The sequence below is a fragment of the Erpetoichthys calabaricus genome, chromosome 5 (genome assembly GCF_900747795.2).
Source record: "Erpetoichthys calabaricus chromosome 5, fErpCal1.3, whole genome shotgun sequence".
Classification (NCBI taxonomy): Eukaryota; Metazoa; Chordata; class Cladistia; order Polypteriformes; family Polypteridae; genus Erpetoichthys; species Erpetoichthys calabaricus.
The window spans coordinates 214,690,360-214,713,295 of NC_041398.2; the positions used below are offsets into that span (position 1 = coordinate 214,690,360).

General features: G+C 36.2%; 1 protein-coding gene across 8 annotated transcripts in view; it reads left to right on the forward strand.

Annotated features, from left to right (window-relative positions):
- znf532 (zinc finger protein 532) overlaps positions 1-22,936 on the forward strand; it is a 145,178-nt gene that overhangs the window by 77,678 nt on the left and 44,564 nt on the right. For all 8 annotated transcript variants that reach the window (XM_028802498.2, XM_051927371.1, XM_028802499.2 and 5 more), the window contains 4 exons: positions 11,144-11,325; positions 15,350-15,526; positions 21,562-21,724; positions 22,534-22,797. In XM_028802498.2, coding sequence (XP_028658331.1) covers positions 11,144-11,325; positions 15,350-15,526; positions 21,562-21,724; positions 22,534-22,797 — 786 coding nt within the window. The remainder of the gene's footprint in view (positions 1-11,143; positions 11,326-15,349; positions 15,527-21,561; positions 21,725-22,533; positions 22,798-22,936) is intronic.

The window sequence follows — 22,936 nt, forward strand, 5'->3', positions numbered from 1 at the left end:
AAACTACCCACTCTGCAAAACTCTGCCCGAGAGATGTTGTCTCATGCCCTGTCCATTCTTCCCATACAACATCCAGGATGCCTCTAGGGCGCCTGCCAAATAACAGCTCGAACGGACTCAAACCAGTGGATGCTTGCGGCGATTCCCGCACCGCAAACATAACAAAAGGCAGGATGGTGTCCCAAGTTGTAGGATCATTATGAGCAACTCGTCTGATCATTTGTTTTAAAGTCTTGTTAAACCGTTCAGTCAAACCATTAGTTTGTGGATGGTAAACGGTGGTGCCCAATTTCTTAATAGCGAAACTATTACACAATTGATTCATCACACGAGACGTAAAAGGTGTGCCTTGGTCAGTCAAAATTTCCCTAGGAATGCCAATACAAGTAAAAATCACGCACAGAGCTTTGGTTACAGCGGAGGAGTTGGCCTTTTTCAAAGCAGCTACCTCTGGATATCGTGTTACACAGTCAACCAACACTAGCATATATTGGTACCCATTCTTAGTCTTAGGCAAAGGGCCTACAATATCTAATCCCACCCTCTGAAAGGGGACATCCAAAATAGGCATAGGACAAAGGGGAGCCCGAGGAGGCTTATAAGCGGCGACGATTTGACAGTCAGGACATGAAGTACAGAACCGTTCAACATCTTTTCCCATATTCAGCCAATAAAATCGTTTTGATAACCGCTCCCTGGTCTTGTCAGCCCCCAGGTGCCCTCCCAAGATGTGAGAGTGGGCCAGCTGCAAAAGAATTTCCCTATGCACCTCAGGTACAACTAGCTGCTCAATATATTCCCCCATTAAATGGTCTGTAATCACTCTGAAAAGACAACCGTCTTTTTCTAGAAAGTGTGGCGTTTTCAAGCCCCCGGTATCACGCTCTTGGTAATAGGAGTCACTAGCAGTGTGAGCCTGTTTAAATGTATATTCTAATGAGCAATCAGCATGCTGCAAGCGCACAAAATCCGGCTGCTCGCTAGTACTCGGTTTGGGTTCAGAGGCATTTGCAATCTGAGAGGATGTAGAAGGGCCTTCCTGCCATTCTGGGAAATTGTGGGGGGTGTCTCCCTCAGACTCACTGGAGAGATCGGGTTCAATATCTAATCGGGGCTCCAGATTTTCCCCAACCGCCACTAGTTCCCCTTCTTCTTCTTCCCTCCCACTAAGGTCAACAGGGGACTTGATGACTGGTGAGCGATGTTCAGCCATTAGTCTAGGAAAAAGGGCATTTCTTCTGCCTATCAGCAAAGGCCAGGGGCATGAGTCAGAAACAGCAGACCAAACTTTAAAGTGACAACCCTTATAAGTTAAAGGAAGAAGTAATGTCTCATAGTCTTTAACATCCCCATGTACACAACATATCTTTACATTCTCAGTGTTGCTAAGGTATCTGTCGTCAAGACAGTCATGTCTGACAACACAAAGGTCACTGCCCGAGTCCAACAACGCCGTCATCTCGCGGCCCCCAAACTTCACCGAGATCAATAAGCCATCTTTCTCTTTTGATGAATCCGGAATATTCGAACAACAAACCTCCGCTAAACCAACTTCCATAGATTGAGCTGGAGACAGACGACATTCTCTTGCCAAGTGACCGGGTTGGTCACACCAGAAACATTTTCGTTCAGCACCTCTGCCGAAATATCCTCGGCCACGGCCGCTATCTCCAGGCACAGGCATCTCATTCATAACTGCGTTCCCTGGAGGTCTTCCCGATGAAATCCGATGAACAGGTGCTGAAGGCTGAAGATGTTCAGGTCTACGGTCAAGGTGACGAGAATGTGGGCGGTCTCTTCGAGGTTGTAACACAGCATACTGGGCACCAAACCCACCGCCTTTTCTCCAAGCAGTCTGCGAGCCTTTCAACCGTTGAGAAATAATCGTTAGTGACTCAAGATTATGACGAAGAAACTCATGTCGGAGAGGTGCAGGTATCCCGAACAGTACTATGTTCATAACAACCTTTTCTACGATTTGCTCCATCCTGTCCCCCTCAAACCAGCAATGCACTTTATGAATCAAATCTTGTATTTGTGCACGGATAGAACCGTCCATATTCAGTTTCCAGTCGTAAAGTGCAAAACCTTTAGACAAAAAGGTCGTGGTTTTATGCAAAAGAACTTCTCCTTCAAAAAACAATAACGCCAAGCTTATCAGCTGGTACATTTCGTAATGAAAGTAGGGCGTCACCAGACAAAAAGGGGTGACGATAACAGCCCAGTGACGTTTGTCCCATCCCAACAAAGTTGCCACTTGCTCAAAAGCCAAAAGAAACATCTCTCGGTCATCAGAAGGACCCATCTTTGTCAGCACATTCTTAGCATTGTCCAGGAGTGCAGGCAGAGGAACGACTCGCCTAACATTTTGCGGAGGAGGCGGAGTTGGAGGAGGATCATCCTCTGGATCGTAAGGGAGCGGAACATTCTGGGCGATTTGAAAAATGTATTCGGCTTCCAACTGTGCATCCATCTGTGCAACCACACCTGGTACCACTTGTCACGCTTGGGTCACAGATTTGCACAGAGACACAGGAGGTTGTAGAAAAAAAGGAACTTTATTCAAAGCACTGCAAACAAACATTTGTCTCTTTTCAAAAGTTTAAATGTGCTCCATGACAAGACAGAGATGACAGTTCCGCCAGGAGCAGAGAATGTCTGAGAGAGAGAGAGAAGGAGTAGCAAAAAACCAATTTAACAAACTGAAAGAAGCCTGTACAGGCTTTTTAAGAAGGCGGAACACGGCGCGAGAGGCATATTACACGATAGAGCCGGCCAGAAGGGAACGGAGGAATGTGAAGGTAATCTGTCAATGTTTTTTTAGGGGTTTTCCCAGGGGAGTCTGTATTCTCTGGGGGTGCAATCAGCTCTGCAGCTCACACTATATTAACTGATGCTTCAAACCATGGGTCCAAGAAAATATTCTCTGTTTTAGTCTGCTTCTTTTTACCATACGAAGGCACACAAGTCAAACTTTTAGAAATTCAAGACCAACCAGGTGAAACATCAGACGTTATTGTCAATTATCTAATGAAAGTATGGACAGAAAATAATTTGAATTCAAAAATCATGGCATTTTGTGGAGATAATACTAACTGCAGTTTTGGCAGATTGAAAAGATGAGGCGTCTACAATGTTTATGCAAAACTAAATTTATCTCTCTGAAGAACATTGATAGGAATCGAATGTGGAGCTCACATAATTCCCAACGCAATTAAAACTGCCGCAGATTGTCTACCTGTAAACTTTGAATGCGTTATTGTGAAAATATATTCACATTTTTATATCTATAGTGTTCGCGTGGAAGCTCTGAAAGAATTTTGTAATGAAGTTGACACAGAATATCAGAAATTGCTAGGCTGTAGTAAAACTAGGTGTCTTGCGCTTATGCCAGCTATTGAAAGAGTTTTGAAACGTACAAGCCATTAAAAAACTACTTTTTGAGTATCGATAAATGTCCAAACATATTGAGAACCTTTTTTGAAAACCCTAACTCTGAATTATGGCTTTTTTTATGCATGTACAGTCAGCAACGTTCTATCAAGCTGTGTTAAAGATTGAGGGTCAGAGTATTTCTGCAATTGAAGCCATGAAGGAAATAAATCAACTTAAAGACAATTTGGCCTTCAAACAAAGTACTCTGTTTCTTACCCACTCCATTCTTAATTTAATGGCAAAATTGCAAGAAAATGGCTGCAGTGGTGTTGACGAAGAATACATGAAAACTACAGCTGCTGAGTACTATAAAATAAGCAAAGAATTTTTGGAGCATTGGACTTTGTTCTGTGAAGAATTAGAAATATTTGATTGGGCTAATTTAACCAAAATACCTACATGGGAAGAAATTCAAAGTGTAATGGATGTATTGATTGAAAAGGGATTTATTAATTAGTAACCAAGATGCAGAAGTATTTGATGAGTGTTCACTTATTTCTAACTACATTACACTGCAAAAAGTGACAGAATGTAACACTGGGAATGTTTCAACTGAAAGTCGTTGGTTGGAATTGTTCAAACACTTTCACACCAATAATTTGAATCATATGAACTTTCATACTGTATAATTATTGAATATATTTTATGTCTGCCCGGTTCTAATGCACCCATAGAAAGGGTCTTTTCTCTTATGAATAAGTTGTGGACGAGCGAAAAAACACAGTTGCAAGTCGCAGTTCTTAAAGCAATGTTAATTACCAAAGTAAATTTTAAGAAATCCTGCCAAGAATTTCATTCTTATTTGAAATCAACACCAAATATACTTAAGCAAATTTGTTCTTCAGAAAAATATAAGACCACATAAATTATTTATTTTCACATGTTCATTCCTGTTCTTTTCATTAATAAATAAAAACTATGAAGAAATATGCATTTTCTTGAATACACATACTATTACCTAAAAATTATTAGATGTCCCGTTTTGAGGAAAAAAATAAATGGTCACGTTAGGCATACCAGTCATTTTTCCACAAGACAGTGTAACTGCTAACTGCAAGCATGTCATGCATAAAGTATAGTAAAACACTGGGTAAAAATATAATAGAATATCTACTATACTGAACAACCCTAATAGTGTTCAGCTTGGGGTAAAATTATATTCTAAACAACTTAGAAAATGTACATATTGCGTAACATTCAGGTGTTTTTGATGACTTAGTTGACTGATCTAATGGTTGTAGAATTTTAATTTCTTAAGTTACTTCATCAGTCAATTATCCAGTTTTTGTTTATTAAATATTCCTATAATACTTAGTCATATTAAAAAATAACAGCAATAATAGAATGAAATTACATGTATTAGTAGACTACAAATAAGTAAGTGCTTTTTAACTGTACTTTACAGTAATCATATAATTCACAAAGTAGCCCAAATCGGCCTGTGGTGGCACAGTAGCTCTCATAGACAGCAGATTCCAGTTCAAGTGATGTAAAAATGGCATTATTGATGTTAGTTGTTTGTTGTGGAGGGTTTGTGACTAATTGTAGTTAACATATTTGAAAAACTTAGCCAGTGGAGAGTTGAGATCTCTGAATGCTTTAGATTAAATTGTTGGCTGCTTCTGACTGTGATGGAGAGCAGTTATGGAACTTTGCCAAAAAAAGTACAGTGTCATGGAAATACTGAATCATTATAATGTGCAGATAATGCAGCTGTGAGGTTGTTTATATTGTAATATAAATACTGAGTACATATTTTTTCACTATGTGCTTAAATAAATACACATGCATAATTCCTTCCTTCATTTCTTAATAGGTTACTTTGTGCTTTTTTTTTTTTAAATTTACCTTAAAAGAGCTGAATGAAATGGTTACATGTGTATCTGTACATTTGACACCCATACTTTAGAGCATAAAAACAAAATTTTAAAGCGCACATACTATAAGTATAAGAGCTGAGACTGTCAGGAAAATGCATTATCAGTGGTCATTGTAAAATAAAAGATTAAAAGACTAAAGGAAAGCATTTTTTTTGATTGTAAAGCAACCTACTATCTTATAAGTTTCACCAAAGTTGTGGGGAGTATAAAACTGTTTATTAATAGATGAGTTTAGACTAGTGATTGAATTAGTAAATCATTGTATAAGAACACGTTGTTTGTTCCTGTGACAATAGAAAACTTAATAATATAATATAAACGTTTCAAGCTCATTAAGTTTAATTCTGGATCAAGGGGCCATAGCACAAGCAGCAGCCTTTTACAGGAGCTCTATCTTCTTTTTTTGGGGATATTGTATTTCTCTTTCTGTCTTTCTCTTGAGCTTCTGTAAAGTTCTGATTTCCCCTTGGGGACAAATAAAGTATATCTATGTATTTATCTTTGTAGACTGCCCCAGGAGTAGTGGCTGCAAGGTAAAACTAGCACTTGATGTGTCTCCAATCCATCTCAGGGACAGCTCTCAAAAACATATATTAACACTTGCATGGGGCCAATATAAAAATCGCCTGTTAACCTACAGTAACTTGCACATCGGCTACAATCACTTATCATGATATTTAAGTTCTTACTAACAAAGTAGAAGTTTACAATTCAGGCTGTTGGGTGTAGACGCCATAGATCAGAGATACCTTCTTTGAGTGCTGCAACGCGTGACTTTCAGACAGACTACAGGATGACATTCAGCTGAAGTCTGGGGCTCTTGGACAGTTTTGGAACTTACACACAGAGGAAAAGTACCCAAACATGAGGAAATGTGCTACCTCCTTGACTGCATTATTCGGCTCTACTTATTTATGCGAGTCAGCCTTTTCCCACATGAAGATTATTAAATCCAAATACTGTAGTGACCATAAATGTATTGAATTGTTATTGTGCCATAAAGGTTATTCAGTTATGCATGGTACGACAACATATATTTTATGTATAAAGTATACTCAGTATGTATATGTGTATATATATATATATATATATATATATATAATATAATATAATATAATATATAGCATTTTTAATGTAGGTAGATCATTTTGACCCGGTCATTTTAAAAGTAGCTCGCAAGCCAAAAAAGTGTGGGCACCCCTGCCATAGATCAACTTTAGTAATTGGGACTCCTCACATTATTCTCCTTTCCCTCCTAATCTCTTATATATATTTCTCTTCTGGTTCGTCCTGCTTCCACTTCAAAACCGGTCCCGCCCACACGCAGCCGGCACGGCATTTCTCGATTCCTATTTGTCGTCTTTCATGTCATGCACTATACTGGCCTGCTGAACGTAATACATCCAACAAGTGCTCGAGGTGCTGCCGCAACGGTAAAGTAGCTTTACCACCCTTGCGGGAGCCACCTGTGTCTTTACAACAGCTTCTTACACAACAAACATCAGAAGCTAAAAATTATCGTGAACACATTCGAGAATACAACCCTTCTCTAGCATTTGCTTCCATGGGTGCACAGATAACTCATGGCCACAGACCATACTGTTTTAAAATACATGGGCAAATTTATCACCAAATCTCTCCACTATATGCTAACACTTGTACCTCTCCAGGATATGGACAGTTGTATGTTTTTGACACAGTGCAAGCTACTAAAGTACGCTTACAAAATAAAGCAAATTCTGCATGCAGCGAAAATGTACTTCTCCAGCTAGATTCCATGCTCAGAACCATCAACCCCTTTGCTAAATCATACAAACACATGCATGAAATCGCTCAGTCCAATCCAACAGCATCTGTACGAATGGTTTTCAAGGAAACCCCAAGGCAGGATTTACGATGATACAATGTCCCGACATGTCACACCGATGTTGCAGCGATTTTCGTCGGAGAAGATGGTGAAACGCCTGCCGAAAGGGACATTTGCATCTATCCCATAGGCAACTCCTGTAAACAGATTTCCATGCTCAATATGAATTGCGATCCTCTGGTTTACCCACTTGTATTCCCTTATGGAGACATTGGCTGGCACAAAGATTTACAACATGTTCCCGATAAATGAACCGCCAAGCGAATAAGGCTTACTCAATGCCAGTTTTACGCATACAGATTAGCAATGAGGAATACATTTAGTATTTTGTACTCCAGCGGCAAACTATTCCAACAGTACGTCGTAGATGCGTATGTTAAAACAGAGGACGCGTGTCTCAACTATCTCAGATTACATCAACAAGATCTGCGAGTCAAACTATCAGACACAACGCTGAAAATAACAACGTTCGTGTAGGTAAAATGATTATATTACCGTCCACATTTCCAGGAAGTCCAAGATACATGCAACAAAACTATCAGGATGCCATGGCCATAGTATGTAAATTCGAAAAGCCTGATTTATTTATCACTTTCACATGTAATCCTGCTTGGCCGGAAATTCTATATGCACACTGCGTCTTTCAAGAAGTATTTATTTCTTCTTGATTTCTGAATTCCTTTCTCACCGTCTTCCGTTCCTATTCTTACACCGCCGTAGCATGGCTGTCGGCTAGTCTGAAAATATTTTTAACAATCCTGATCCACAAATTATACATTAGGAAAAAAATTCAATTTTCCAAAAGATTTAATTCAATTAAATCAGTCAAACTACATTTTCAAAAAAGTTTTGTTTGTTTAACAAACAGAATTAAGTTTGCTGGTCAAAACACTAAAAATCTTTGTAAATTACCAAATTATATATTTTAGTTTTTATTGCATTTTTAGAAAGTGTCCCAACTTTTTTGGAAATGGGGTTTATACATAACATATCAATATTCTTAAACCTGCTTAATCTGATTTGAAATTATGAAAGACCAAAGACTATACTAGAGAGCTAACAGCACTGGACACAAAGTATGAAGCCCAATCCTGAGCTGGGTACTGTCCCAACGCTAGGACTACTCTTGCATACACTAACACAGCCATTGCTGGTTTGGTATCACCATTTAACCTAAACAGCACATCTTTTGGGATCTGGGAAGAAAACCCAAACATGCAAACAAGAATGTGCAAACACCAAGTAGGCAACACCTAGAACACTAAAGTGATAGTACTACAAACTGTGCCTCTGTGCATTGCTATGTTTTTTATCTAAGATATTTTTATCTAAAATATCTTTGCAGGAAAGAGTAAAGAATAAAAATATATACCATTTAAATCTGGAAGCCTATAATATTTTAGTCCTTTACAGAATTAAATTCCACATTTTAGCATCATTAATACTGACAAAGCTAGAATCAAGAATTGGAAGATGCTGTGTGAAGTGCATTTGCCAGTTTTTGTCCTCAATTTAATACTGGTTTACTCTCCGGATGAGAACATATACTGTATGATAGGAGGTAGTCCAGCCCTCCCAGCAAGTGGAAGTGGTGGAACATTAATTAAAGGAAGCAAATAGTGCAACCATCAGCCACCATAGAGGAGACTGAAGCACAAAAAAAACAATAGTAAAGAAACTACATGATGGGCAACACCCAACCCAGCTCCTGATCAGCTGAACTACACTAAACCAACTCTGAATTGTAGAGCTTTGATCCATGAAACTCAAATTTTCAAGCAGACTAAGTTAAAGAAGATTGACTTCCAATGAGACAAGGTGACAGGTTCAGGTTATCTCCAGCAGGGCGCCAGCAATAGTAGCTACAGTATAGTGAGTATACAGTATGCAGTATACTCTACTGCAGTAATCAGAGAGAGAGAGGGGGAAAATCCAAAACAAGAAGAACCTTAGGCGACAAGGGTACATGTAAAGAAAGATTTGAGGAGAGAGACATGGTCACATAATACCAAAGAGAAGAAACTTGGGGGACACTGCCAGAACATGTTGAAAAAAGTGCAAGGAGTATTTAAGGAGCAGAGAGCGTTAAATGATGCTTACGGAATTGTTGCATATCATCCGTGTATAATCCTGAATTGAACGTTCTGGTGATTCCAGTTTTGGATGAATTTTTAACATTCCAGCACATTGTTGCATGGAATGAGAGATCACAGCCATACAGTGGAAAGTGATAGGAGTTCATAAGAAGCTGTGCACAGCAAGACATTTAGAGAGGCCATATGTCCATGTTTAGGGGATGTGGAAACTGCAAAAGTATAAAATGAGTGATACACAAGTGAGAGAAATTCCACATGTAAACACAGACCTTAGTTGGAGTTAACAGAGAAAAGAGGAAGCATGAGTGCCAAACCTGAACTGGAATGATTTGAGTTGTGAATCATTGAAAAAGTCTCCTAATGTGCATATATCCATTCTAGACCAAATAGGAAAAACATTTGGTTTGCCACCTATGTTTAATGCTGGATGCTATCTTGGAAGTGTTTATGATAATTTTTCAATATGATGCCATGTCTCAGGGGCATATAAAATAAGGGGGTCTGTTTTGGGGTCAAAGATTTTAACCTGCAAGTCAGAAAAGGAAGTAAAGAAATAAGATGAAAGGAGACACAGTTTTACTCCATTTGTAGCAAAGAAGGGAGATTTGAAGGGGAGCTGATCCAGTGCCAAATTGGACAGAGGGTATAAGCCCTATGGTTCAACTCAATGTCAGAAAGGGAGATTACCCTAAGGGTAAAGTTTTTTGTTGTGCAAAATAGAATGTTTTAATGGGGGCCTTCTGGAGTTAAAAAAAAAAAAAACAAAAACAATCATAGATTTTATTTCAGACCAAAACTTGGAAGGTGGGAATAAAGGAAACATGAAACTTATAAAATTAACATGGTACAGTATATTTGTTTTAAGAACAAAAGTTTAAACTGAAAAGGGAAGACCATGGCAAGATAGAGTCTTTAATGCCCTTCAAAATATGACCTCAGTTAGATGCTGTAAGGTCATTTAGAGTTGTAGAGATGTCCACACCTAGATATTTGAAAGCACCTGACTGAGTGAGAGGAGACAAACAGCAAAGTTGATTTAGGAAAAGGGGGGAGAACTTAGTCTAGTTGATTTCAGATTTTGAGGTTATCAAATTAGGTTAAGTACGTGGGGTAGATCAGAAGTCATATTTCCCAAATGTAACAGAGAATCATTTGTCATTATGATATTTTTAAGGTGATGGACAGCTACAGCTAGCGGCTCAAGTGAGAAATTAAAAAGAAGGGTTTTAGAGGGGGCACCCCATATGACTTCCTTGAAAATATGAAAGGGGGTTGGTGATTTTCGAATTCATAAATAAAACAGACAATGGGAATGAATAGAGGGTTTAATTGATTAAGCTTTCCCCAAAGCCCATTTTACTTATGATCCACCAAAAGAAGCACCAATTTATTCTATCAAAAGCCTACTACACAATTAAGGAAAGCATTGCAGAGAGCAGTGGAAAAGATGATACATTGTGGGACAAGAATTAATTATGTGTAGCCTTTGCTTCCCTACAAGATGTTGAAAAGTTAAATAAATAACTGTTGTAAGTGTAATTTTCCCAAGTTTTTCATGTTTTGTGAAAAGAAGACTGTAATGGTTAAGATTAATGATTTTTGACTCCAGCTTAGTTACCAAGGTTCAATGTGTGATTGCTATTGACCCCTATATTTTAGTATCAGCCTTTTCCATTTAAAAAAGAAACAAAACATTTAGATCTTTTAACATTCTTTGGTTTTAAAGTTTGAGATAATAGCCTACCAATTCAAGTTATTTTATCTCTTTGACCTTGAATAGGAATAATGGATAGATATTAGACAGATGTATGTTTATGTAGGATGTGTAATTTGTACCTTACCATATTTTATTTTACTTTTGACAGAAAACATGTACTGTCTGCCAAATGCTACTTCCAAACCAGTGCAGCTTTGCATCACATCAAAGGATACATCAACATAAATCTCCATATACCTGCCCTGAATGTGGAGCCATATGTAGGTCTGTCCACTTCCAGACTCATGTCACTAAAAACTGTCTACATTATACCCGTCGGGTAGGATACCGGTGAGTGCAAGAAATTATTTATGTTTTGCCTACATAAAACAGTATAATACTGCATAGTTTTGTGTGTTCTTCTTTAGCTTAGACCAGGGATTCTCAAACTCAGTCCTGGAGACCCAATGAGGCTGCAGGTTTTTGTTCCAACCAGCTTCTGTTTTTAATTGGACTCCTTGGCTAATTAAGTGAACTGTTATTTCCCAGATTATGTGTTTTGGGAACAATATAGAAATTAGAAAACTAAGTTTGGTAAAAATATATATTACAGTTACAGTATATTGGAATAATGTAGTTTTTTTTTTCTTTTTAACAATATTTTTGTCTTGATTTTCTTTCTAATTTTCTGGGTGTTCTGATTGTTTAATTAAGCTATTATTTTCTAATTAGTTGGTCTAACTTGGTGTCTTCTCTGTTCGTTTTAATTGTCATTATTAAGAGCAAACTGCACAGAGAAAGGGCAAAATTTAATGAAAGCATCAAAAGTGACTTAAGCATTTAAATCTATAGTAAAAATGGAAATATTTCTAAATGTCTTATGAATGTAAAAATCATGTCTTGTAGAATAAGAGAAGAGAAAAAAATACCAGTTAATTAAGTGAGATCAGTGTTTTCAGTTGTCACTGATTATTAATCTGGTTGAAGCAAAAACCTGAAGCCACAGTGAGCCTCCAGGACCGACTTTGAAAACCCCTGGCTTAGTACATGTTTAATATATATATATATATATATATATATATATATACTGTATATAATTTAATTTTATTTTTTTTTTACCAAACTTAGTTTTCTAATTTCTACATTGTTCCGAAAACACAGAATCTGGGAAATAACAGATCACTTAATTAGCCCAGGAGTCCAATTAAAAACAGAAGCTGGTTGGAACAAAAACCTGTAGCCTCAGTGGTTTTCCAGAACCGAGTTTGGGAATCCCTGGCTTAGACCATTATTCCTACTTCCCATTGCCTGATTAATTGATGATGTACTTGGTAATCATCTGAAACTCATTTAAGTTGACCTTTTTGTTTAAATAGGCTGTTAGCCAGATTTCCTTTACTTGTCTCTGTTATTACTAAACCTACCTTCATTGCCTTTCACTTTTGACTTATTTCCACTCTTTCAGACCTTGGTGTGAATTTCTCATTTTGGTTTAGTTCAATTTGCATGTTGTGTTTTTGTCTGCATTTTTTATGCTGCCTGTACACTCTGCTGTTTGGCATTTGTAGACGGTTACTTTGTCTTGGCCTGGTGCTTCTTTGGTATTGTGATATTAATATATGTACATTTACTATTTATTTAATTGGCAGACACTTATTCATAGCGACTTACAACATTAGAGATGTAATTGGTTACAATTTGTTTTTCCAGTTAGAGCACAGGCAGGTGAAGTGACTTGCTCTGGGTCAGTGGTAGGATTTGCATACTGCTTTATTTTTTCATCTTCCTTAACCTCATTTATGTGTCTTTTATATATCAGCAAGTTCATATTATCATATCCACACATTTTTATATGTCAGCAAGTTCATATTATCAAATCCAGCCCTAAATACAGGTGCACTTAGCTGTTGTAGGTTTTGTGATATATACCAACAGTTCTTTCAAGTGTAGTGTGACAGTTTGCGGTCCTCTCGACCCCTTGAACCCTCTGACCACTCTTCAGACACCAGGTAAAAGTCCAATTATTATTTATTTGGACAATATTAAAGTGCACAAAGCACCTACACTGCACAATACTCATATAATAAATCAATAATCAAATAAACAGTCAATACAATCCTCCACTCCCAGACGCGTTGCCACCCTTCCACCCAGCTCAGCTCCACGCTCTGATAGATAGATAGATAGATAGATAGATAGATAGATAGATAGATAGATAGATAGATAGATAGATAGATAGATAGATAGATAGATAGATAGATAGATAGATAGATAGATACTTTATTAATCCCACTCTGGTCTTTCACAGTCCTTTTTATAGTCCTTGACCCGGAAGTGTTTCGCGCTCTCTGTCCACATGACCTGGAAAATTTCCGGGTCAGATAAAAATCCTTTCTTCTTCACCCCAGAAGCACGTCATTCCTCCTGTCCATGTGACTTGAATGTACTTCCGGGGCATAGGGCAAATAATCCTTGTTCCTCCCTGCAGCGGCCCCCATGGCATCCAGCAGGGTTGGGGATAAAAACTGCATTGTCCAGAATTCCCTGCTGGCATTTGGGGTACGTCCATGCTGCAGGGAGGACTCCACCTGGCGGCCTGGGGGTATTGGCTGGGATGAACGGCCGGCCACATATCACAGTAGGTTGTCACATTTCTCCATTGCTAGTAGTTCCTGCACCTCGTTAATAACTAATGGCTGGTTAAGAAAACAGGCAACAATTAAAATCTTAATGCAGCTGTTTAAACCTAAAATAGGCAATTAAAGGTTCTGAATTGTAACAAATGAGTTGACTAAAACTAAGCTCAAAAATAAAACATATGGCTTTATTAGTAAATAAATGAATTCTAATTAAAAAATCAGTTTAAATAAAAACCCATGGCAACTGCAGACCTCCAGGATAGGAGTTGAGTACGCCTAAACTAGAAAATAAAAACTTAATGCATATGAAACCAAATATTACAATATGTGAAGGTAAAAATCAAACAGTAAAGTCTAGGCAACTTTGGTCGAAGCTTAAAAATGTTTTTTTCCTCAACAGGCTTGAAAATTTTAATCTAGACCTTAAAGTTAGTAACAAGACTAATTGCAATGCACTTTTTGACAAATGTAGTTTTCAAGCCTATTAGTGCTATTGTTTTGAAGGAGAGCATTATGCAATTAATACATTTTTTTGAATATTTGCACTTTTCCACAAACCCTGCATTTTTTAAAGCCTGACTATTTGTCTAATTGAAGTGTACTAATATTTAGCCAACTAACTGATTAGTAAATTTAGTTGTTTATTATAGCCCTACTTAATTTACTGAACATTTTAATAATATGTTATTTGCAGTTTTTAAACATCGTAGAAACAAGACAGGTACATGTGTAAAAGAGTTGGTGTACTAGCCTGGTAAAACTCTTTTTTAGTTGTCTTTAAACAGAAAAGAAAAGCAGCAAATATTAGGAATGTAGGTCCAAGGCAAGTAGCCCAATAACAGCTTGTGCTTCCAGAGAGGGAATAGTTGTCTCTGTAGGAGACCTGTTGTTTGGAGAAAGGTACAAAATGAACACCGACCTTCCAGTTGGTTGTGCTTCTAAATAGGGAATGGACTGGAACGAGCAGGACATCTTTTGCCTGGGGCTTTCTCCTCCTCCATGCTAGGCAAAACAAAGGAAAACAATGTTACTTACTGTGTTACATTCAACTCCCTGTCCGTCATTTTTACTTCCCATGGCTTGCATGTGTGACAACATACAAAAATAATAATTTGCATTATGACTTACTTGGTTACAGGATATTATAAACTGGATTGTGATTTTCCTTAGGATAAACATGTAATTTACTTGATCTGGAATACTTCAATTTACTCCTGATCACACTTTTAATATTACAAGATGTATAGGAATAAATTATGGTAAACTCATATGCTTTATGTATGTTGATTTTTATTATAAAACTGTAATATTAAATATTTCTTTTATTAGAAATATTAAGCATGCTTATGTAAAATGTAAAAGATTCTTTTCAAACATTTTTATGTGCATATTTATTTTCTTTAGTGCACAGTATTTTGTATAATTTTCCTACATGTAAAATACATTTTATTTGTTACAGTTTATGTTTTGGGTTTTTATACTATTTATTATTACAAGTAATTAGGTATTTCAAAGCTTTGTGATGCAACCAGTGCTATTGTATTATTAAAGAGAGAATAGATTGAATTACCCCAATAGCTGCAATATTTAAAAAAATATTAGTTTATTTAATTTAGATTGATATCAGGAGTATCTTAGATGTTATAGTTCTGGTCAATAAACAACAGTTTAAAACAGCATGACTTGGTGTACATGTATATATTACTCACATAGATTTCCTTTTTTTCCTCCTACAGTTGTGTCCACTGCAGTGTTATATATGCTGATATATGTGCTCTCAAGTCCCATATTCAGGGTTCTCACTGTGAAATATTCTACAAGTGTCCAATTTGTCCAATGGCATTTAAGTCTGCCCCAGGAACACATTCACATGCTTACACCCAACATCCTGGAGTAAAAATAGGTGAACCAAAGTAAGTAAGCCTAGTCTTCTCATCTTCTAATTTAAATATTTTTAATATTTTTAAAACATAGCAAAAGGAGACTGTACAAAAACGAATTGCACAATCCTTATAGAAATCTTTGTTTTCAAAAGAAAAAGGTCATCAATTGAATTATGTTTGAATAAAACAAGTGCTTTTAATTTAATTGTTTTATAAAAATGGTCAATTTTAAACATTTTGATGTTTAAATAGTTTGATTTACTTTCATTCATTTATTCTTATACTGCCGAATTTCTGTTCTGTATAGAGCTGTACCTTAGCAACCTTTTCCTTCTAGAACTCAATGCTAAAGTTGTAATCTACCTACTAATCTAACTATAGTAGTACTAAGGTCATCACAGTATTTCTGAGGAAAACACTCTGTGATTACAGCCCTGTTACTGTCATTTAAAATGTTCAGGATCTTGGATCTAGTTGACACAATTACAAAGTAGATTGTGCTACTGCCTCACAATTTTATCATTCTGAGGATAAACCCCACGTCCAGTGGTTGTGTAGTTTACATGTTCTTCCACTATCCACATTGGTTTTCCACAGGGTACTTAGGTTATTTTGGAAAATAATCTAAGGTATGGAGGTTAGGTTAATCATTGACTTTAAATTGTTTCTGTATGAGTATGGATGTTTGCATATGTGGGTGTAATAAACCAACACTATTTCCAGGGACTTGTGCCCAATTCTACCACCATGAATTAGTTTGTGTAGGTGTGAGAGAGTCATGTTTTTTTATGTTAAATGTTAGATCTTGTGAGAGACATGCTTAAGAGTATACAGTTTGTATAGTAATGCTGTGCATTTTCTTTTGTGCCATTTTTTTTCTTTACGTGGGTTCCACATTTTAAGAGAGAATACTTTACTTACACTCTGTAATCTTTTTATTTAATGTTACAGCTTGTAAATTTGTAAATTTAAGGGTGACTGTTTTATGAAAAATAGTTATCTTAGTAGATCTTATAATAGGTCTTAGTTATTTGAATTACAATACTTAGGTAAAAGTAGTTCAAAGTAGCACAACCATATTACCTCTCTTACCCAAGTGGGTAGTGGTTTATAGCATAGCACAATTTGACAAATGAAAAAGACAGCAGGTGACAGTTTTTGGTGAGATATTCTAGTGTCGTTGTTGGGGAAAATTAACAGCAAATTATTCTGGACATCTACTGAAAAAAGTAATAATAAAGGTAGATTTTTTTAACTGCATGTATTCAGAGAGCACTAGTTACTTATCCTGGATTGATTCCTACCTTTCACTTCGTGCTTCCTGGTATGGTTCATTTCCATAGCCCTGTATTTATTTGAACTACGAATGAATATATGAAATGTGCACAAGTAATTAATAAAAATTGTGTCTGCTTAGATGCTCTTGTCATCTGATCATACATTTTTAAACCTTTTCCCGACTTCTTTACAAGACATTTCAGTGTTTTGTAATAGATGTAGTCAGTAATAGATGTATTATATCATCACACAGTACCACCACAGTTAAGGAACTTTTCATATTGTCAATAGTTTTTCATATTGTGTTATACATTTCCCAGTATGTGCTGATTTTTCAATCATTGAATCTTCATTTTGTACAGTGTCATTCACGGCACATTATTTAAGTTGCTTTACACAGTAAACACGGGTGTATTTCAAAATAAATAATAAATTCAAGATGTTTAAGTTACATGTTAACAATTGTAGTCTTAAGGAAAGAACAATGGAACCAGTACAGTGGAGTAGATCAGTAGCCTGAGATGAGAGTATCATCATCATCACCCGTTTATCGGTCATCTTTCAGATTTAAACAAATCAGTTAGTTATACCCAAATATTTTTCCTCTATACTAAGCAGTCCTCTGCATTCTTTGGGGTGAGACCCATTTTTTTCTTATCGTCCAACAACCACATCTTTTTCAGCTTGACTCTGCACCTCATTCCTCTCTTTCTCTATCTTGGCACGCATCTTGATTCAGTAACCCCAACCTTTTGCTCCACATGCCAAACCAGCTTAGTCTGTTTCTTCTCAGGACAACACCTATTATCTCCACATAAAGTTTTTCTCTTAACTCAGCATTCATATTTTTCTCACTCCACAACACTGCACACATCTAAATTTATCATTTTTCTGTTGCGTCCTAATTGGCTGTGGCTCCCTTCTCACATAGCATTTACAAACAAGGGTCATACTCACTACCTACAGACTACCCTTCACACCACTATGTTTCATGCACATTTCCAGCTCAAAGATATGCTCAAAGCTCTCAATATGTTTACTATACCAGACAGACAGCAATGCACCCACTTTTTCTACACCTTCTGTCCTACACCTCTAAGCATCATCTTGGCCTATCCTGCATTTAAGTTGAGACCTTTTGCTTCCAAACTAGCTTTCCACTTCAGTAATTTCTCCTTTTGGTCTGCTTCACTTTTTTCCATCAATACAAAATTATTGCCACACAAGAGGATCCATGACAACTTCTCTGTCCTATGGCAACTTGTCTGGTTACTGCCTCCGTTACTTTCATGGCAAGCACTGGACTTGGAAGAGCGTCACAGTGCAGTCCCACTTTCACCTCAAAACTTTTATTATCCACATCTGCTATCAAGACTATGAAGTGTATTTAATCCTACAATGACATCACCACAGACTCTATTCCTTCACACCTATCATTCTTAATGCCCACGTCGCAACTTTTATCAACATCCCGTCAAACGCCTTGTTCGGATCTACAAATGCGTACATATATAATGCAGCTTCTTTGTTTTTGCCAGATGCTTTCCTACATTTGCTGACAACAAAGGCAAAAGGGAAATGTTTTCCCTTTTCATACATTAAACCAAACTACATTTTGTTAACTTGCACTTAGTTCTAAATGCCTTTCTCTGGCACCCTCACCACCACCTTCATTAGGTGCTCTAAAAGTTTAATCACGTGATATGACCCACACTCTATGGGATCACTCCTTTTTGTATGCTGAAATGATCAATCCTTTTGCAAAGATCTATTAACCACTCATCACCAGGACATTTCACTGACTTCAACATTTCTGACGGTTGGGCCTGCTGCTTTACCCAATCTTCATCGTTTTCTGGCTCATTTGTACTTCCTCTTTTGAAAACTTATAGCTTGTTCCTTTCTGTTTTCTCAAATAGAGCATCTTTATCAATTTCATTCTCTTCATTCAGCATGTTCCCTATGAACTTCTTCCAGGTACCATTAATTCTATTTCTATCAATCACAATGTCCCCTTTAGCATTTTTCAAACAATTTACACCTATACTTATATCCTGTCTTTCTCTTGCCATCTGTTTCACAATTCTGAACACATTTATCTTTCCTTCCTCATTCATTCACTGTCTCATAGCTTCTTGCTCTCTCACAACTTCTTTTCTTATACAGTATAATGCTTTGCTTCTTTTTGCCTTTGTATTTGCTGTTGATACATTTTACTTATATAGTACCTTTCCGATGCTGAAAGCATTCATAACATATAAGCTTATAGCTTATATGCTGTTCTTTATAGCACCTCTTCTTTTTTCATTTGCTGTCTACTTCAGCATTTCACCATATTTTCTTGAGTCTCAATGGTCCCTTTTATCAGTAGCAGACTTCTTCAGTTGTTTTAAAATAGACAAACTTTATTGGTTCCCACTCCCATTCACACTTGATGCTTCTGAAGCCTCATTTGTTCTAGGTAGCAATTTTTCAGAAAATTTACTTCACATACACACACTCCTTCTTCAACTTCCAGATCTTCAGCCCCAGTATATACTTCCTCTTACTTTTCTTCATGCCATTGACTAAAAGCTCACCTACAACTTTGGAATGCTATTATACACAAACTTCACAAGGGATAGCCTTCACATTTTCACTATGATGTAATCAACTTTCCTCACCAGCAAATAGTCTGTTGTGCTTCTTAAACCACTAGATTTATATGTCCCCAACTTGTGCTCCTTCTTCTTAAACTTGATGTTGCACATAGCCATTTCTATCACCAAACTCCAAGAATCCCTGTGCCTTCCACTTTCCTGTTACCAAAGCTAAAGCCCTACTGATTCCTTCATTAACTATCAGCACTAGCATCAACATGCCTATTGAAGCTGCCACCCATTGCAGTTACCCTGAGGCACCCGAGATGCTCTGTTCATCAACCAGTCCCACAATTTTAGTTTTTCCTTTTTTGCTTCTACCAACCTGTGGAACATAGTTTCAGTTTTTAGAGAATTGTCATCTTAACAGCCACAATACCTACACTCTACCTTGTCACCTCAACCACTTTGTCTGCCTGTTTTTTTGACACAAATACACCAACCCCAACATTGCCAGAACTGTTCTCTAACACAAATGCATGAACTACTGTTTCCACTAAGCGTTCTTGCACCTTTGCCTTTCAATCTTGTCTTTTGTACACAGCCCAAATGTACCTTCTTTTCTGTACTTAAACCTTTTCACCCAATTTTCCCATCAAACCCCCAATATTTTAAAAATCACAATTCTTATATTTTCTCCTTTATACCTCTTAGTCAATGGCTTTCCTTCTTCCTTGCCACGAAAAAAGTTGAGTTCCCCAGCTTTCTGTTTGATGTAGGCAGGTGGGGAGCAGTCATGGAACACCATGCGCTATATTCTGCCTGTAACTCTTGTCTATGTACATCATCATGGGATACTGGAGCAGGAATTTTTAAAGGAAGGTGACCTTCCTAATGCCACATTTAAAAAAGGTCACAGAGGTAAACAGCATGATAGTACAATGTGATGATTTCAACATTCAGCAGATATTGATTTGTCTCCTTGCTTAGAAATAAGCTATTTCAAAAATAAATTGAATTGAAATTCACATTGGAAATTTTGGATGGCACCTAAAAGAGTGCAAAACTGTTTACATTTATTTAACTAAAGACAATTTTATTGTTTCAGAGAATAATGAAAACAGTCAAGATACAAGCGAGCCCTTATTATTTTATATTCTGCAGCAAGTATCTGTATTGAAAACCATGCCAAATATATCCCATTTACAAATATATGTATTTATATGTGTATGAATTCACATATTTTTACATGTGTTTAGTCTTTTAATTTACAATCTTACATCCTATCTGCTAGGTCTCTCTATTCTCTGTATATGTTCTGAATATAGTTATCATAATTATAATACAGACCTCTGGTCTAAATTAAGCGGGTTAGAAAATGACATGACATGACCTTTTTTGGCTAGTCTCCGATGGAAATACAGTATAAGACAATTAATGCAACTTTTTGATATGATTAATTTTAATCGGCTCTCTGACGGTCTAATCTTATAATCGTCTCCTGTTTGTTTGTATTTCTTTTTTGTGGTTTTTCATTGCATGTTTAGAAGTTCATGCCAAACATTTAAGTTACAGTGTTATATGAAACTTATATTTTTGCTTTTGTGATTATAGGAAAAGAAATTAAATGTTATTATGAATATTACATGATAATGTATCTTATGATTAATTTTATTTAAAAGATATCCATTTTGTTTTCCTACAGATACAAACCCTTTATTTTATTAAGTTTTTTATATCAACATTAATTACTTTTTACTTTTAGGCAGGGCTTACTTGGTTTGTCTTTATTAAAAGTTTAATCCTTCATTAATACTCATAAAACAAGCAAATCATTAATTGACCATTGAAAAATAATTAGTGATGGCTGTTCCTACAGACATTTAGCGGCAGTCATGGAGATGTGATTATCTATGCTGCATCTGAAAGTAAAAGTAATTTCCTATAGGTGTGTGTGATGTTTTTCTTTTTTAGTAGCTTGCAGTTTTTTAAACAGTTCTGAAAATTTTTAAAGTTTGTAGAAAGTAGTTAGACAAGTTAATTCCAAGATTATTTGTATGTTTAAACAAACTATTTTAACATTATTACTGCACAAGTTTATAGTTGTTTCATTTTATTTTTTCAAGCATTAAGTTGCATATACATCCGAAACTATTTTGCTTTTTTTTTCTTTACCTAGTCAACATTTTTTGATTTCCTTCTTTTCAGATTAATATACAAGTGCTCAATGTGTGACACCGTATTTACTCAACAAGCATTGCTTTATACACATTTTGATCAACATATAGCTAATCAGAAGGTATCCGTCTTCAAGTGTCCAGACTGTTCAATGCGTTATGCACAGAAACAACTTATGCTGGATCACATAAAGGTATGCTGACTTTTAATTGTATTATTAAGAAAATTAAAATATGCTTATGCATAATACAAGATAGAAAAGTTTTTTGGATTTTTTTCCCTCAGGCTGCTAAAGGTAGCTGAAATGTGGAGCAAAAATCCTTTAATGGCTTACATTGAAATTCTTTTAACCTTTGTGAGTGAAGGCCAACCCCTGCAGACACCATAATATTTTCAGTCCTTTCATCAATTAGAGGTTTTATACTTTAAAAATTTTTTTAATTGTTTTTAAATTGATAATATTACTATGTAGTATCTGATTTGTGCTATGTATTTCATTTATTTTTCCAGGTTTTTCCCTCATTTCGTGCTAGTTTTGTGCTTTTTATCATCTATTACCAAGAAAATTGGTGCATCTTGGCCCGCATACTTAAGTGCTACATAAACTAAGAATTAAGGTCAACACCTGTTTTTATAATGCTTCTCTTGAATTTTTTTAAAGATTTAACTGTAGTTTTTAATTAGACATTAAGAAAGGTCCTACACTTACTTGAACAATGTTGTATTGTGATTTAATTAAAAAAAAAAACTGTAGATGAATACAGTATAAATTTATTAAGTCTTTCAGACTGCATTTGACCCTGAAAATTGGATGTGTTTCTGCAAACTGTTATAACTTCAGTCATCAATATATATATTACATTTCCTCCTGAATCAAACCCAGATAAGATATTTAACATTATAAAAGAGCACTAGCTTTTGATCCATATTTTATGGAAAGAAATGTATTCCATAAACTATAACACTACCTCCATTCCTTTCTTTTTCTTTTTTATGTTATAGTCTATGCATGGTACATTAAAAACAATAGAGGGTCCTCCAAACCTGGGAATCAACCTACCATTAAACAGCAAATCAACAAACCCTATTTCTTCAAGTCAGAGTAACAAAGATGCAAGCCCTGTTAATGGAACAGAACAGAGTGAAAAGAAACCTCAGCCACCTGTGAAGAAAGCAAGTAACCCTGGTTGGATGTGTCGAGAGTGTGACAAATTGTTTACTCAAAGAGAAGTCTACATTTCTCATATGAGGCGAGAACATGGAAAGGTAAACAACACTTTAGTCTTATTCCTTTTTTTATTTGCTCCTTTCAAGATAACTGAAATGTTCATGCAAAAGTAATTTTATTTACCTTGTGTTTTTAATTTAATATTATTATACTTTGCTTTTTTTATTTTTCAGTAAA